Source organism: Haliotis rubra, unplaced genomic scaffold, assembly GCF_003918875.1.
Source record: "Haliotis rubra isolate DU_JTF1 unplaced genomic scaffold, ASM391887v1 Scf7, whole genome shotgun sequence".
In the NCBI taxonomy this organism is placed as follows: Eukaryota; Metazoa; Mollusca; class Gastropoda; order Lepetellida; family Haliotidae; genus Haliotis; species Haliotis rubra.
In genome coordinates, this window is record NW_025767412.1 from 324,260 (window position 1) to 340,566 (window position 16,307).

A 16,307-nucleotide genomic window follows, 5' to 3' on the forward strand; every position below is an offset into this window, starting at 1 on the left:
CCAATCAACTACTCCAAAGGAATAGGAGAGGACTGGCACAGCAAAAGTATTGGTGGCTTTGACCTTGTTTCGAGCATTTAGCTCTGAGCTCAGATTTTTCTTTAAACGAGATTTATACTCGGCCCGCAGTTTGTCTTGAATCTGGGCATCCTGGGCGTGTCTCGAACTTGCATTCAAGATAGGTGTAGGCCTGATCGTCCACAAGATGCTCAATAACTCCTCCCCCTTGTAACTTGACCGATCCATCATTAGTTACCTTGCCTCGTTTCAAATGAAGAGTATTTCATTTGTCGAGTCCAAATGTCATGCCAATATCATTCGAAAAGGACTCGACAAGGAGAACCTGCTCTTTCAAATTGGTATCTCCTTTGGCAAGGAGCTCGATGTCATCCATGTAAAGGAGATGAGTAAGAGGTGTTGGGGATCTGTGCTGAGGAGGTCCGGGATGGTAACCCTCCTCTTTATTGAGCAGAAAGCTCAAAGGATTTAAAGACAAACAAAAAAGCAAAGGACTAAAGGAATCCCCCTGAAATATTCCCCTTCTGATTGGAATAGATTCCGAAGTCTGCACCTGCCCTTGCGAGTACATCTTTATTATTATTATTATTATTATTATTATTATGTTTTACAGATTAAAGATAGTATGCAGCAGAGAGGGTTCGGGTGATATTATTATTATTATTATTATGTTTTACAGATTAAAGATTGTATGCAGCAGAGAGGGTTCGGGTGATCCTGGCACAGTCAGGCTGGTAAGGCTCATCATCAGCTCAGGGCCCTTGCCCCCTCTACACGCAGCCCAGACAGCGAATGGGACTTCTCCCAGGAAACGCTGCCTAGTCGAACCCACCAAGAACCTTCCGGAGAATATGAAGGCTCCCCAACATTATTATTATTATTATTATTATTATGTTTTACAGATTGAAGATAATATGCAGCAGAGAGGGTTCGGGTGATCCTGGCACAGTCAGGCTGGTAAGGCTCATCATCAGCTCAGGGCCCTTGCCCCTCTACACACGCAGCCCAGACAGCGAATGGGACTTCTCCCAGGAAACGCTGCCTAGTCGAACCCACCAAGAACTTTCCGGAGAATATGAAGGCTCCCAACACTGCAGCCTTCTGCATTACCCAGAGTGTCAGAAGAGCTGTACTCCCGGTGGAGAACCCGGGCACTCTCCTGATCTGTGCCAAAAGATCAGGAGGTACCAAACCAAGGGCACCGAGAACAATGGGGAGCCTGACGACAGTGTACTTGGGATGCAAGCGAGACATTTCAAAGGCGAGGTCCGCATATTTATCATGCTTTTCCTTGATCTTGTCAATCACATGCCTGTCAAAAGGGACAGAAAATTCAATGATATATATAAATTCATTGGCTTTATCAAAAAGGACAAGATCAGGTTTGTTGGCTGGAATTCTTCTGAGGCTGTATATGGGCCTATTCCACAGAAGTTTGAAAGCATCATTTTCCATGACGCCCTGGACATGTTCAGGGTCGTACCATGGATGGACCTCAGAGTCAAAGCCACAGGCATGTCGGAGACGGTAGTAAAAGCAGCGAGCCATGCCATCATGTCGTTTAAGATATGCTGTTTGTGCCAAGGAAGGGCATCCACTGACAAGGTGTTGGACGGTCTCCGTGAATTCATTGCAAAGTTGACATTTCATATTGATATTTTCTTTAAGAATCACATTTAGGCGATTGCGAGTGGGAAGTGACTGGACCTGAGCAGCAAAAAGGAAGCACTCAGTTTCACATTTAAGACCAGCCGACTTCATCCAGGCGAAGGAGTCGGTGAGATTGCTATTCTGTTCAACACACTGCATGTACACACGATGCAATGGCTTCTCAAAAGCTTCTCCACAAAGACCGACTCTGGGCAGACTTGGTGAAGGACTTCACCTGGTTTACTCCCATCACTGTACCGTCCAGCAGTACATCGCCATTAACAAAATCAACCTCAAATTTCAGATTCTGTCCAACAACCTTGGCACGCTTAAAATAGCTGTGGAATTCCTTGCTTTCATCATGAGTCTTCACATGCATCACCAGAGGATCATCTGATAAATAAATATGTGCAAAAGTACACAATAAAATTCTATCATGAAGAGCCTCCACATTAATCAAACCCCGACCTCCAGAATTGATTGGCATGTATAAACGGTTAAGAGAGGAACGAGGGTGGTGGGCTCTGTTATCAGACATGATCCTTCTGGTCAGACGGTCAAGACTCTGGATGTCTTGTTTCGTCCAATCAACTACTCCAAAGGAATAGGAGAGGACTGGCACAGCAAAAGTATTGGTGGCTTTGACCTTGTTTCGAGCATTTAGCTCTGAGCTCCAGATTTTCTTTAAACGAGATTTATACTCGGCCCGCAGTTTGTCTTGAATCTGGGCATCCTGGAGCGTGTCTCGAACTTGCATTCCAAGATAGGTGTAGGCCTGATCGTCCACAAGATGCTCAATAACTCCTCCCCCTTGTAACTTGACCGATCCATCATTAGTTACCTTGCCTCGTTTCAAATGAAGAGTATTTCATTTGTCGAGTCCAAATGTCATGCCAATATCATTCGAAAAGGACTCGACAAGGAGAACCTGCTCTTTCAAATTGGTATCTCCTTTGGCAAGGAGCTCGATGTCATCCATGTAAAGGAGATGAGTAAGAGGTGTTGGGGATCTGTGCTGAGGAGGTCCGGGATGGTAACCCTCCTCTTTATTGAGCAGAAAGCTCAAAGGATTTAAAGACAAACAAAAAAGCAAAGGACTAAAGGAATCCCCCTGAAATATTCCCCTTCTGATTGGAATAGATTCCGAAGTCTGCACCTGCCCTTGCGAGTACATCTTTATTATTATTATTATTATTATTATTATTATTATGTTTTACAGATTAAAGATAGTATGCAGCAGAGAGGGTTCGGGTGATATTATTATTATTATTATTATGTTTTACAGATTAAAGATTGTATGCAGCAGAGAGGGTTCGGGTGATCCTGGCACAGTCAGGCTGGTAAGGCTCATCATCAGCTCAGGGCCCTTGCCCCCTCTACACGCAGCCCAGACAGCGAATGGGACTTCTCCCAGGAAACGCTGCCTAGTCGAACCCACCAAGAACCTTCCGGAGAATATGAAGGCTCCCCAACATTATTATTATTATTATTATTATTATTATTATGTTTTACAGATTGAAGATAATATGCAGCAGAGAGGGTTCGGGTGATCCTGGCACAGTCAGGCTGGTAAGGCTCATCATCAGCTCAGGGCCCTTGCCCCCTCTACACGCAGCCCAGACAGCGAATGGGACTTCTCCCAGGAAACGCTGCCTAGTCGAACCCACCAAGAACTTTCCGGAGAATATGAAGGCTCCCCAACACTGCAGCCTTCTGCATTACCCAGAGTGTCAGAAGAGCTGTACTCCCGGTGGAGAACCCGGGCACTCTCCTGATCTGTGCCAAAAGATCAGGAGGTACCAAACCAAGGGCACCGAGAACAATGGGGAGCCTGACGACAGTGTACTTGGGATGCAAGCGAGACATTTCAAAGGCGAGGTCCGCATATTTATCATGCTTTTCCTTGATCTTGTCAATCACATGCCTGTCAAAAGGGACAGAAAATTCAATGATATATATAAATTCATTGGCTTTATCAAAAAGGACAAGATCAGGTTTGTTAGCTGGAATTCTTCTGAGGCTGTATATGGGCCTATTCCACAGAAGTTTGAAAGCATCATTTTCCATGACGCCCTGGACATGTTCAGGGTCGTACCATGGATGGACCTCGGGAGTCAAAGCCACAGGCATGTCGGAGACGGTAGTAAAAGCAGCGAGCCATGCCATCATGTCGTTTAAGATATGCTGTTTGTGCCAAGGAAGGGCATCCACTGACAAGGTGTTGGACAGTCTCTGTGAATTCATTGCAAAGTCGACATTTCATGTTAATATTATCTTTAAGAATCACATTTAGGCGATTACGAGTGGGAAGTGACTGGTCCTGAGCAGCAAATAGGAAGCCCTCAGTTTCACATTTAAGACCAGCCGACTTCATCCAGGCAAAGGAGTCGGAGGGATTGCTATTCTGTTCCACACACTGCATGTACACACGATGCAATGGCTTCTCAGAAAGCTTCTCCACAAAAGACCGACTCTGGGCAGACTTGGTGAAGGACTTATTATTATTATTATTATTATTATTATTATACACTCCAAAGAAGTGTGTCTTTAACACAATCATGGTAGTATCGAGACAATACCAAAACATTCCGTTCGAACATAAATATCCTTTTCAAGTAATGATACACATTTCAGATTTTAGAATACAAATGGAAGAATCTTAAAGAATTGTAGTTTTTTTTCTCACTGTTCCCTCGCCCATATTTCTTGAGTATATTCCTACCTTGATCCAGTCGTAGCTGAAAGTTGGGAAACCGTGGAGACAGAACACAGTCCCTGTCCCACTGCCTGCCTCATCTGGGGAGGAGAACAGAATGTCTACATTATTATACACTGGGATCAATACAGGGGATGGACTAAATGCCCCATCTGGGGAGGAGAACAGAATGTCTACATTATTATACACTGGGATCAATACAGAGGATGGACTAAATGCCCCATCTGGGGAGGAGAACAGAATGTCTACATTATTATACACTGGGATCAATACAGAGGATGGACTAAATGCCCCATTTGGGGAGGAGAACAGAATGTCTACATTATTATACACTGGGATCAATACAGGGGATGGACCAAATGCCCCATCTGGGGAGGAGAACAGAATGTCTATCATTATCAATATAGAAAATAGTACTTTAAGTCACTACTAGTGTAACAGAATCATTACCATTATAGAAAATAGTAGTTTAAGTCACTACTTGTATAACAGAATCATTACCAATATAGAAAATAGTAGTTTAAGTCGCTGCTAGTGTAACACTATCATTACCACTATAAAAAATAGTAGTTTAAGTCACTACTAGTATAACAGAATCATTACCAATATAGAAAGTAGTAGTTTAAGTCACTACTAGTATAACAGAATCATTACAAATATAGAAAATAGTAGTTTAAGTCACTACTTGTATAACAGAATCATTACCAATATAGAAAATAGTAGTTTAAGTCGCTACTAGTATAACAGAATCATTACAAATATAGAAAATAGTAGTTTAAGTCGCTACTAGTATAACAGAATCATTACCAATATAGAAAATAGTAGTTTAAGTCACTACTTGTATAACAGAATCATTACCAATAAGGAAAATAGTAGTTTAAGTCACTACTTGTATAACAGAATCATTACCAATATAGAAAATAGTAGTTTAAGTCGCTACTAGTATAACAGAATCATTACCAATATAGAAAATAGTAGTTTAAGTCACTACTAGTATAACAGAATCATTACCAATATAGAAAATAGTAGTTTAAGTCACTACTAGTATAACAGAATCATTACCAATATAGAAAATAGTAGTTTAAGTCACTACTAGTATAACAGAATCATTACCAATATAGAAAATAGTAGTTTAAGTCACTACTAGTATAACAGAATCATTACCAATATAGAAAATAGTAGTTTAAGTCACTACTAGTATAACAGAATCATTACCAATATAGAAAATAGTAGTTTAAGTCACTACTAGTATAACAGAATCATTACCAATATAGAAAATAGTAGTTTAAGTCGCTACTAGTATAACCAATATAGAAGAATCATTACCAATCATAGAAAATAGTAGTTTAAGTCACTACTAGTATAACACTATCATTACCAATATAGAAAATAGTAGTTTAAGTCGCTACTAGTATAACAGAATCATTACCAATATAGAAAATAGTAGTAGTTTAAGTCACTACTAGTATAACAGAATCATTACCAATATAGAAAATAGTAGTTTAAGTCACTACTAGTATAACAGAATCATTACCAATATAGAAAATAGTAGTTTAAGTCACTACTAGTATAACAGAATCATTACCAATATAGAAAATAGTAGTTTAAGTCACTACTAGTATAACAGAATCATTACCAATATAGAAAATAGTAGTTTAAGTCACTACTAGTATAACACTAGTCATTACCAATATAGAAAATAGTAGTTTAAGTCACTACTAGTATAACAGAATCATTACCAATATAGAAAATAGTAGTTTAAGTCACTACTAGTATAACAGAATCATTACCAATATAGAAAATAGTAGTTTAAGTCACTACTAGTATAACAGAATCATTACCAATATAGAAAATAGTAGTTTAAGTCACTACTAGTATAACAGAATCATTACCAATATAGAAAATAGTAGTTTAAGTCACTACTAGTATAACACTATCATTACCAATATAGAAAATAGTAGTTTAAGTCACTACTAGTATAACAGAATCATTACCAATATAGAAAATAGTAGTTTAAGTCACTACTAGTATAACAGAATCATTACCAATATAGAAAATAGTAGTTTAAGTCACTACTAGTATAACAGAATCATTACCAATATAGAAAATAGTAGTTTAAGTCACTACTAGTATAACAGAATCATTACCAATATAGAAAATAGTAGTTTAAGTCACTACTAGTATAACAGAATCATTACCAATATAGAAAATAGTAGTTTAAGTCACTACTAGTATAACACTATCATTACCAATATAGAAAATAGTAGTTTAAGTCACTACTAGTATAACAGAATCATTACCAATATAGAAAATAGTAGTTTAAGTCGCTACTAGTATAACACTATCATTACCAATATAGAAAATAGTAGTTTAAGTCACTACTAGTATAACAGAATCATTACCAATATAGAAAATAGTAGTTTAAGTCACTACTAGTATAACAGAATCATTACCAATATAGAAAATAGTAGTTTAAGTCACTACTAGTATAACAGAATCATTACCAATATAGAAAATAGTAGTTTAAGTCGCTACTAGTATAACAGAATCATTACCAATATAGAAAATAGTAGTTTAAGTCGCTACTAGTATAACACTATCATTACCAATATAGAAAATAGTAGTTTAAGTCACTACTAGTATAACAGAATCATTACCAATATAGAAAATAGTAGTTTAAGTCACTACTAGTATAACACTATCATTACCAATATAGAAAATAGTAGTTTAAGTCACTACTAGTATAACAGAATCATTACCAATATAGAAACATAGTAGTTTAAGTCACTACTAGTATAACAGAATCATTACCAATATAGAAAATAGTAGTTTAAGTCACATACTAGTATAACAGAATCATTACCAATATAGAAAATAGTAGTTTAAGTCGCTACTAGTATAACAGAATCATTACCAATATAGAAAATAGTAGTTTAAGTCGCTACTAGTATAACAGAATCATTACCAATATAGAAAATAGTAGTTTAAGTCACTACTAGTATAACAGAATCATTACCAATATAGAAAATAGTAGTTTAAGTCACTACTAGTATAACAGAATCATTACCAATATAGAAAATAGTAGTTTAAGTCACTACTAGTATAACAGAATCATTACCAATATAGAAAATAGTAGTTTAAGTCGCTACTAGTATAACAGAATCATTACCAATATAGAAAATAGTAGTTTAAGTCACTACTAGTATAACACTATCATTACCAATATAGAAAATAGTAGTTTAAGTCACTACTAGTATAACAGAATCATTACCAATATAGAAAATAGTAGTTTAAGTCACTACTAGTATAACAGAATCATTACCAATATAGAAAATAGTAGTTTAAGTCGCTACTAGTATAACACTATCATTACCAATATAGAAAATAGTAGTTTAAGTCACTACTAGTATAACAGAATCATTACCAATATAGAAAATAGTAGTTTAAGTCACTACTAGTATAACAGAATCATTACCAATATAGAAAATAGTAGTTTAAGTCACTACTAGTATAACAGAATCATTACCAATATAGAAAATAGTAGTTTAAGTCACTACTAGTATAACAGAATCATTACCAATATAGAAAATAGTAGTTTAAGTCGCTACTAGTATAACACTATCATTACCAATATAGAAAATAGTAGTTTAAGTCACTACTAGTATAACAGAATCATTACCAATATAGAAAATAGTAGTTTAAGTCGCTACTAGTATAACAGAATCATTACCAATATAGAAAATAGTAGTTTAAGTCACTACTAGTATAACAGAATCATTACCAATATAGAAAATAGTAGTTTAAGTCACTACTAGTATAACAGAATCATTACCAATATAGAAAATAGTAGTTTAAGTCGCTACTAGTATAACACTATCATTACCAATATAGAAAATAGTAGTTTAAGTCGCTACTAGTATAACAGAATCATTACCAATATAGAAAATAGTAGTTTAAGTCACTACTAGTATAACAGAATCATTACCCAATATAGAAAATAGTAGTTTAAGTCGCTACTAGTATAACAGAATCATTACCAATATAGAAAATAGTAGTTTAAGTCACTACTAGTATAACAGAATCATTACCAATATAGAAAATAGTAGTTTAAGTCGCTACTAGTATAACAGAATCATTACCAATATAGAAAATAGTAGTTTAAGTCACTACTAGTATAACACTATCATTACCAATATAGAAAATAGTAGTTTAAGTCACTACTAGTATAACAGAATCATTACCAATATAGAAAATAGTAGTTTAAGTCGCTACTAGTATAACAGAATCATTACCAATATAGAAAATAGTAGTTTAAGTCGCTACTAGTATAACAGAATCATTACCAATATAGAAAATAGTAGTTTAAGTCGCTACTAGTATAACAGAATCATTACCAATATAGAAAAATAGTAGTTTAAGTCACTACTAGTATAACAGAATCATTACCAATATAGAAAATAGTAGTTTAAGTCACTACTAGTATAACAGAATCATTACCAATATAAAAATAGTAGTTTAAGTCACTACTAGTATAACAGAATCATTACCAATATAGAAAAATAGTAGTTTAAGTCGCTACTAGTATAACAGAATCATTACCAATATAGAAAATAGTAGTTTAAGTCACTACTAGTATAACAGAATCATTACCAATATAGAAAATAGTAGTTTTTAAGTCACTACTAGTATAACAGAATCATTACCAATATAGAAAATAGTAGTTTAAGTCACTACTAGTATAACAGAATCATTACCAATATAGAAAATAGTAGTTTAAGTCGCTACTAGTATAACAGAATCATTACCAATATAGAAAATAGTAGTTTAAGTCGCTACTAGTATAACAGAATCATTACCAATATAGAAAATAGTAGTTTAAGTCACTACTAGTATAACAGAATCATTACCAATATAGAAAATGGTAGTTTAAGTCACTACTAGTATAACAGAATCATTACCAATATAGAAAATAGTAGTTTAAGTCACTACTAGTATAACAGAATCATTACCAATATAGAAAAAATAGTAGTTTAAGTCACTACTAGTATAACACTATCATTACCAATATAGAAAATAGTAGTTTAAGTCACTACTAGTTAAGTCACCAATACTAGTATAACATAACAGAATCATTACCAATATAGAAAATAGTAGTTTAAGTCACTACTAGTATAACACTATCATTACCAATATAGAAAATAGTAGTTTAAGTCACTACTAGTATAACAGAATCATTACCAATATAGAAAATAGTAGTTTAAGTCACTACTAGTATAACAGAATCATTACCAATATAGAAAATAGTAGTTTAAGTCACTACTTGTATAACAGAATCATTACCAATATAGAAAATAGTAGTTTAAGTCACTACTAGTATAACAGAATCATTACCAATATAGAAAATAGTAGTTTAAGTCACTACTAGTATAACAGAATCATTACCAATATAGAAAATAGTAGTTTAAGTCACTACTAGTATAACAGAATCATTACCAATATAGAAAATAGTAGTTTAAGTCACTACTAGTATAACAGAATCATTACCAATATAGAAAATAGTAGTTTAAGTCGCTACTAGTATAACAGAATCATTACCAATATAGAAAATAGTAGTTTAAAGTCACTACTAGTATAACAGAATCATTACCAATATAGAAAATAGTAGTTTAAGTCACTACTAGTATAACAGAATCATTACCAATATAGAAAAATAGTAGTTTAAGTCACTACTAGTATAACAGAATCATTACCAATATAGAAAATAGTAGTTTAAGTCACTACTAGTATAACACTATCATCATTACCAATATAGAAAATAGTAGTTTAAGTCACTACTAGTATAACAGAATCATTACCAATATAGAAAAATAGTAGTTTAAGTCACTACTAGTATAACAGAATCATTACCAATATAGAAAATAGTAGTTTAAGTCACTACTAGTATAACAGAATCATTACCAATATAGAAAAAATGTAGTAGTTTAAGTCACTACTAGTATATCATTACCAATATAGAAAATAGTAGTTTAAGTCATCATTACCAATATAGAAAATAGTAGTTTAAGTCGCTACTAGTATAACAGAATCATTACCAATATAGAAAATAGTAGTTTAAGTCACTACTAGTATAACAGAATCATTACCAATATAGAAAATAGTAGTTTAAGTCACTACTAGTATAACAGAATCATTACCAATATAGAAAATAGTAGTTTAAGTCACTACTAGTATAACAGAATCATTACCAATATAGAAAATAGTAGTTTAAGTCACTACTAATATAACAGAATCATTACCAATATAGAAAATAGTAGTTTAGTCACTACTAGTATAACAGAATCATTACCAATATAGAAAATAGTAGTTTAAGTCACTACTAGTATAACAGAATCATTACCAATATAGAAAATAGTAGTTTAAGTCACTACTAGTATAACAGAATCATTACCAATATAGAAAATAGTAGTTTAAGTCACTACTTGTATAACAGAATCATTACCAATATAGAAAATAGTAGTTTAAGTCACTACTAGTATAACAATAGTAGAATCATTACCAATATAGAAAATAGTAGTTTCAACTAGTCAGAATCATTACCAATATAGAAAATACTAGTATAACAGAATCATTACCAATATAGAAAATAGTAGTTTAAGTCACTACTAGTATAACAGAATCATTACCAATATAGAAAATAGTAGTTTAAGTCGCTACTAGTATAACAGAATCATTACCAATATAGAAAATAGTAGTTTAAGTCGCTACTAGTATAACAGAATCATTACCAATATAGAAAATAGTAGTTTAAGTCACTACTAGTATAACAGAATCATTACCAATATAGAAAATAGTAGTTTAAGTCACTACTAGTATAACAGAATCATTACCAATATAGAAAATAGTAGTTTAAGTCACTACTAGTATAACACTATCATTACCAATATAGAAAATAGTAGTTTAAGTCACTACTAGTATAACAGAATCATTACCAATATAGAAAATAGTAGTTTAAGTCGCTACTAGTATAACAGAAAATCACTTACACATCATATAGAAAATAGTAGTTTAAGTCGCTACTAGTATAACAGAATCATTACCAATATAGAAAATAGTAGTTTAAGTCGCTACTAGTATAACAGAATCATTACCAATATAGAAAATAGTAGTTTAAGTCACTACTAGTATAACAGAATCATTACCAATATAGAAAATAGTAGTTTAAGTCACTACTAGTATAACAGAATCATTACCAATATAGAAAATAGTAGTTTAAGTCACTACTAGTATAACAGAATCATTACCAATATAGAAAATAGTAGTTTAAGTCGCTACTAGTATAACATTATCATTACCAATACCAATATAGAAAATAGTAGTTTAAGTCACTACTAGTATAACAGAATCATTACCAATATAGAAAATAGTAGTTTAAGTCGCTACTAGTATAACAGAATCATTACCAATATAGAAAATAGTAGTTTAAGTCGCTACTAGTATAACAGAATCATTACCAATATAGAAAATAGTAGTTTAAGTCACTACTAGTATAACAGAATCATTACCAATATAGAAAATAGTAGTTTAAGTCACTACTAGTATAACAGAATCATTACCAATATAGAAAATAGTAGTTTAAGTCGCTACTAGTATAACAGAATCATTACCAATATAGAAAATAGTAGTTTAAGTCACTACTAGTATAACAGAATCATTACCAATATAGAAAATAGTAGTTTAAGTCACTACTAGTATAACAGAATCATTACCAATATAGAAAATAGTAGTTTAAGTCACTACTAGTATAACAGAATCATTACCAATATAGAAAATAGTAGTTTAAGTCACTACTAGTATAACACTATCATTACCAATATAGAAAATAGTAGTTTAAGTCGCTACTAGTATAACAGAATCATTACCAATATAGAAAATAGTAGTTTAAGTCGCTACTAGTATAACAGAATCATTACCAATATAGAAAATAGTAGTTTAAGTCGCTACTAGTATAACAGAATCATTACCAATATAGAAAATAGTAGTTTAAGTCACTACTAGTATAACAGAATCATTACCAATATAGAAAATAGTAGTTTAAGTCGCTACTAGTATAACAGAATCATTACCAATATAGAAAATAGTAGTTTAAGTCGCTACTTGTATAACAGAATCATTACCAATATAGAAAATAGTAGTTTAAGTCACTACTAGTATAACAGAATCATTACCAATATAGAAAATAGTAGTTTAAGTCACTACTTGTATAACAGAATCATTACCAATATAGAAAATAGTAGTTTAAGTCGCTACTTGTATAACAGAATCATTACCAATATAGAAAATAGTAGTTTAAGTCGCTACTAGTATAACAGAATCATTACCAATATAGAAAGTAATAGTTTAAGTCGCTACTAGTATAACAGAATCATTACCAATATAGAAAATAGTAGTTTAAGTCACTACTAGTGTAACACTATCATTACCAATATAGAAAACCTCCAGGCCATTGTGTTTGTATATTTTGCCTCTCTGTTTCCATGACGACAGTCTTTTAGATAACGGAGGGGCAGGGTAGAGTAAGAACACTGCAGTGGCAACACTCAGCACCACGACGGCAATTTCGACCACCGACGGCATCGTTCACAGCTCCTGTTGCAACAAACACAGTTGATAATACACAGCAGTGGTATCGTTCAGCTTACAGTACCGCACACCCCGGTAATACGCACATGGACGCACACCCCGGTAATACGGGCATGGACGCACAGTCCGGTAATACCGGCATGGACGCACACCCCGGTAATACCGGCATGGACGTCAAGGGTATCACTATATACGTCTACAAACGTGTAAAAAGATATAATTCTAAGGGACCGTACATAATTTATGGCCACAGGTTTTGTTGATGATTTTAGAGGGTAGGGTTTTAAATTTTTTTGTTCTGGGGAGGTAGGGGGGTCAGCAATTTTGTATATATAGATATTAAAATATTATACTTAAAACTTAGGGCGGGGGGCATTGATTTTGTTCATGACATGCAAGGAGGGTCACTTACTTTGCACATAAATTTTAGAGGAGGGTGCGGGGATGGGGGGGGGGTCTGTTCCAGTCACATTGTCCATACTTCTCCTTAAAATCATCATCACCCGCCCTAGCCATAAATTATGAACGGTCCCAAAGAGATATTAATATTGTTGTCCTAAAATGGACATACATGACCAGAGACTAGACAATATCATAATTATCCATAAAACGATCACCTTAATGCTTTGTGAAAGGAGGCCCTGGTCTCTACTGTGACAAACAGTATTAACTACAGTCCGTTTGAGTCAGAAACGGACCGATGAATTGCAAATTTTATCATTGTACAAAATTGCCACATAAATATAAATAGTACACATGTTTATCATTTACTAATACCCAACAGCTTTCTTATATTTGAAAATTTTCCGGACTCCACCAAAATAGTTCTTTAAGAAACTATCATTAAAATTTTGACACAGTTCACTATTTGTTACGAGGGAGGAGTGCAGAGAGAGGGACAGGCAGGTGTTAGAGAAGCTCGTGCACAAATGCCCACCAAGTTATTGATTCATTAGCCTGTGCTGTGCCGTCTCCATCCTTTCTCGCACACGTGGCTGTCCCTTTCTCTGCACTCCTCCCTCGTAACAAATAGTGAATTGTGTCAAAATTTTAATGATAGTTTCTTAAAGAACTGTTTTGGTGGAGTCCGGAAAATTTCAAATATAAGAAAGCTGTTGGGTATTAGTAAATGATAAACATGTGTACTATTTATATTTATGTGGCAATTTTGTACAATGATAAAATTTGCAATTCATCGGTCCGTTTCTGACTCAAACGGACTGTAATACTAAAGCACAATCAATGTTGTGTCATTGGAATATGGATGTCCTTAGTCGAGTTTACAACACATAACAATGCATACAGCTCCAGAGACCTGGTCAGTCAGATAGGTAATACATATCATGAGTGTCTCACTGTAAGTCGACATCCAGCTATAATACTCCGAGAGTGGGTTTTCCACCATATCTAACTTTACCGGTCCTGTCCGGGCCTCGATCTGATAACACGTCCAACGAAGGCTAGATTTGCTAGTAGACGACATTGACCCACTCTCTCGCCCAGGACATCAGATTTATATTTATCATCCTTTAGCGATGGCATTCATAGTTTGAATTTTTAAATGTTCAAACTTCAATCATGCAAAATTCATTTTACCTTCACGCGACATTGTGGACAAACTGACACATTCATCAATCCACATAGGGAAGAAATTAATTGCGTATATTTGTTATTTAAATTGTCTATGAAACTATGCACACATTGTATGCAAGAGAAAACATTAACTGAACATTGTAACATGTTGTGAAACGACTCACGCAAGCAATGTCCCTGCTCGTCCTCTGAAGATGTTTAGAGAACTTGGAGCTCGTGCAGACCTGCACACTAGTTATCGTGCATTCATGATTCAGCGTTATCCGCCGCAGACATGACTTGCATAAAATTGTTACAAGCTGACCTGCTTATCACGTGACCAAACTTTCCTCTTGTTTGAAACGAGTCGGTGGCCGAGGTTCTTGGATGACGCAAATAAATCATGTAGATAACAAGGTTGTAACCGTTGAATTGTTTGTTCAGGCGAATCAGCATTGTTTGCCCGTAAAACCCCATGATATAATATATTTTATTTTAAAAAATATGATGTAATCAAGCCCCCTTTAACTGGAAAAATGTACATTACACATTGTAAGACTAAAGTAATGTACCTTTTTTGACAGTGCGTGGTAAGTTTTGAGAAGAGTAAGTGAGTGACTTTAGTTTTACGCCGCACTCAGCAATAATCCAGCTATATGGCGACGGTCTGTAGATAATCGAATCTGGACCAAACAATCCAGTGATCAACAGCATGAACATCGATCGCAATTGGGATACGATGACATGTGTCAACTAAGTCAGCGAGCTGACAACCTGATCCCGTTAGTCGCCTCTTACAAGCATGGGTTACTGAAGGCCAATTCGTGTTTCGTGTGGGGAATCGAACCCGGGTCTTCGGCGTGACGAGCGAACGCTTTAACCACTAGGCTACCCCATCGCCCCCATCTAAACATGAACATTATTACTTTGGGAAATGGAAATCAGGAATACGCAGTATGCTGTTGGTTTCAAATGAGTGAAATAAGATGCAACGTCACATCAGCCATGTAGCGACGAGATCAACTACATATGTATGCAGGTGTGCATCACATATTTAACGTCATAGTTAAAAGAAAATTTGTTATTCATGTGATCACAGAAAATATTATTTACAAGCAGCGACCAAAGCGAGGCCACCTCAAAAACCGAACCAGTTTTCACGTATATGTTTACAATCTACGATACAGACCAAGGCTATGATTATTTCCTCCACGTAGCGTACGATGAGTGCCATGAAGCTTTCATCACAAAGCGATACGATAATGGAGGTCTGTCTTCATCTGGGGGGCGGTGGGGTAGCCTAGTGGTTAAAGCGTTGGCTCGTCACGCCGGGTACAATGTGTGAAGCCCATTTCTGGTGTCCCCCGCCGTGATGTTGCTGGAATATTGCTAAAAGCGGCGTAAAACCAAACTCAGTCAGTCAGTCTTCACCTGGTTTAACCATATATTCGACGGCTTCGCAAAGTGACCTCATCATGTTTGGACTGACAACCCAAATGGGTATGACCGAATGTTCGATTAAAGTCACTAAGTTTATTCATTCCTATTCATATCCCACCTTTTTTCGCACAAAAATTACTCTTAAATATATCTCTGGAGGATTTGTGGAGAGTCCCTGCATGAGTTGTGTCCACCACTTGTCTGAACGTGCATGTCACCTTGCTGCCACACTGCTGGGGGAATTTATAATGAATACGCTGAAGAAATATGA

General features: G+C 34.8%; 1 protein-coding gene across 1 annotated transcript in view; it reads right to left on the reverse strand.

The window, feature by feature from the left end:
• LOC124258578 (mesoderm-specific transcript homolog protein-like) overlaps window positions 1–14,939 on the reverse strand; it is a 54,691-nt gene extending 39,752 nt beyond the window's left edge. The window contains exons 1-3 of the mRNA XM_046692642.1: window positions 14,782–14,939; window positions 12,865–13,030; window positions 4,391–4,464 (exon numbers count right to left, since the gene is read on the reverse strand). Coding sequence (XP_046548598.1) covers window positions 4,391–4,464; window positions 12,865–13,018 — 228 coding nt within the window. The 5' untranslated portion in view covers window positions 13,019–13,030; window positions 14,782–14,939. The remainder of the gene's footprint in view (window positions 1–4,390; window positions 4,465–12,864; window positions 13,031–14,781) is intronic.
• Window positions 14,940–16,307: the final 1,368 nt, after the last annotated feature.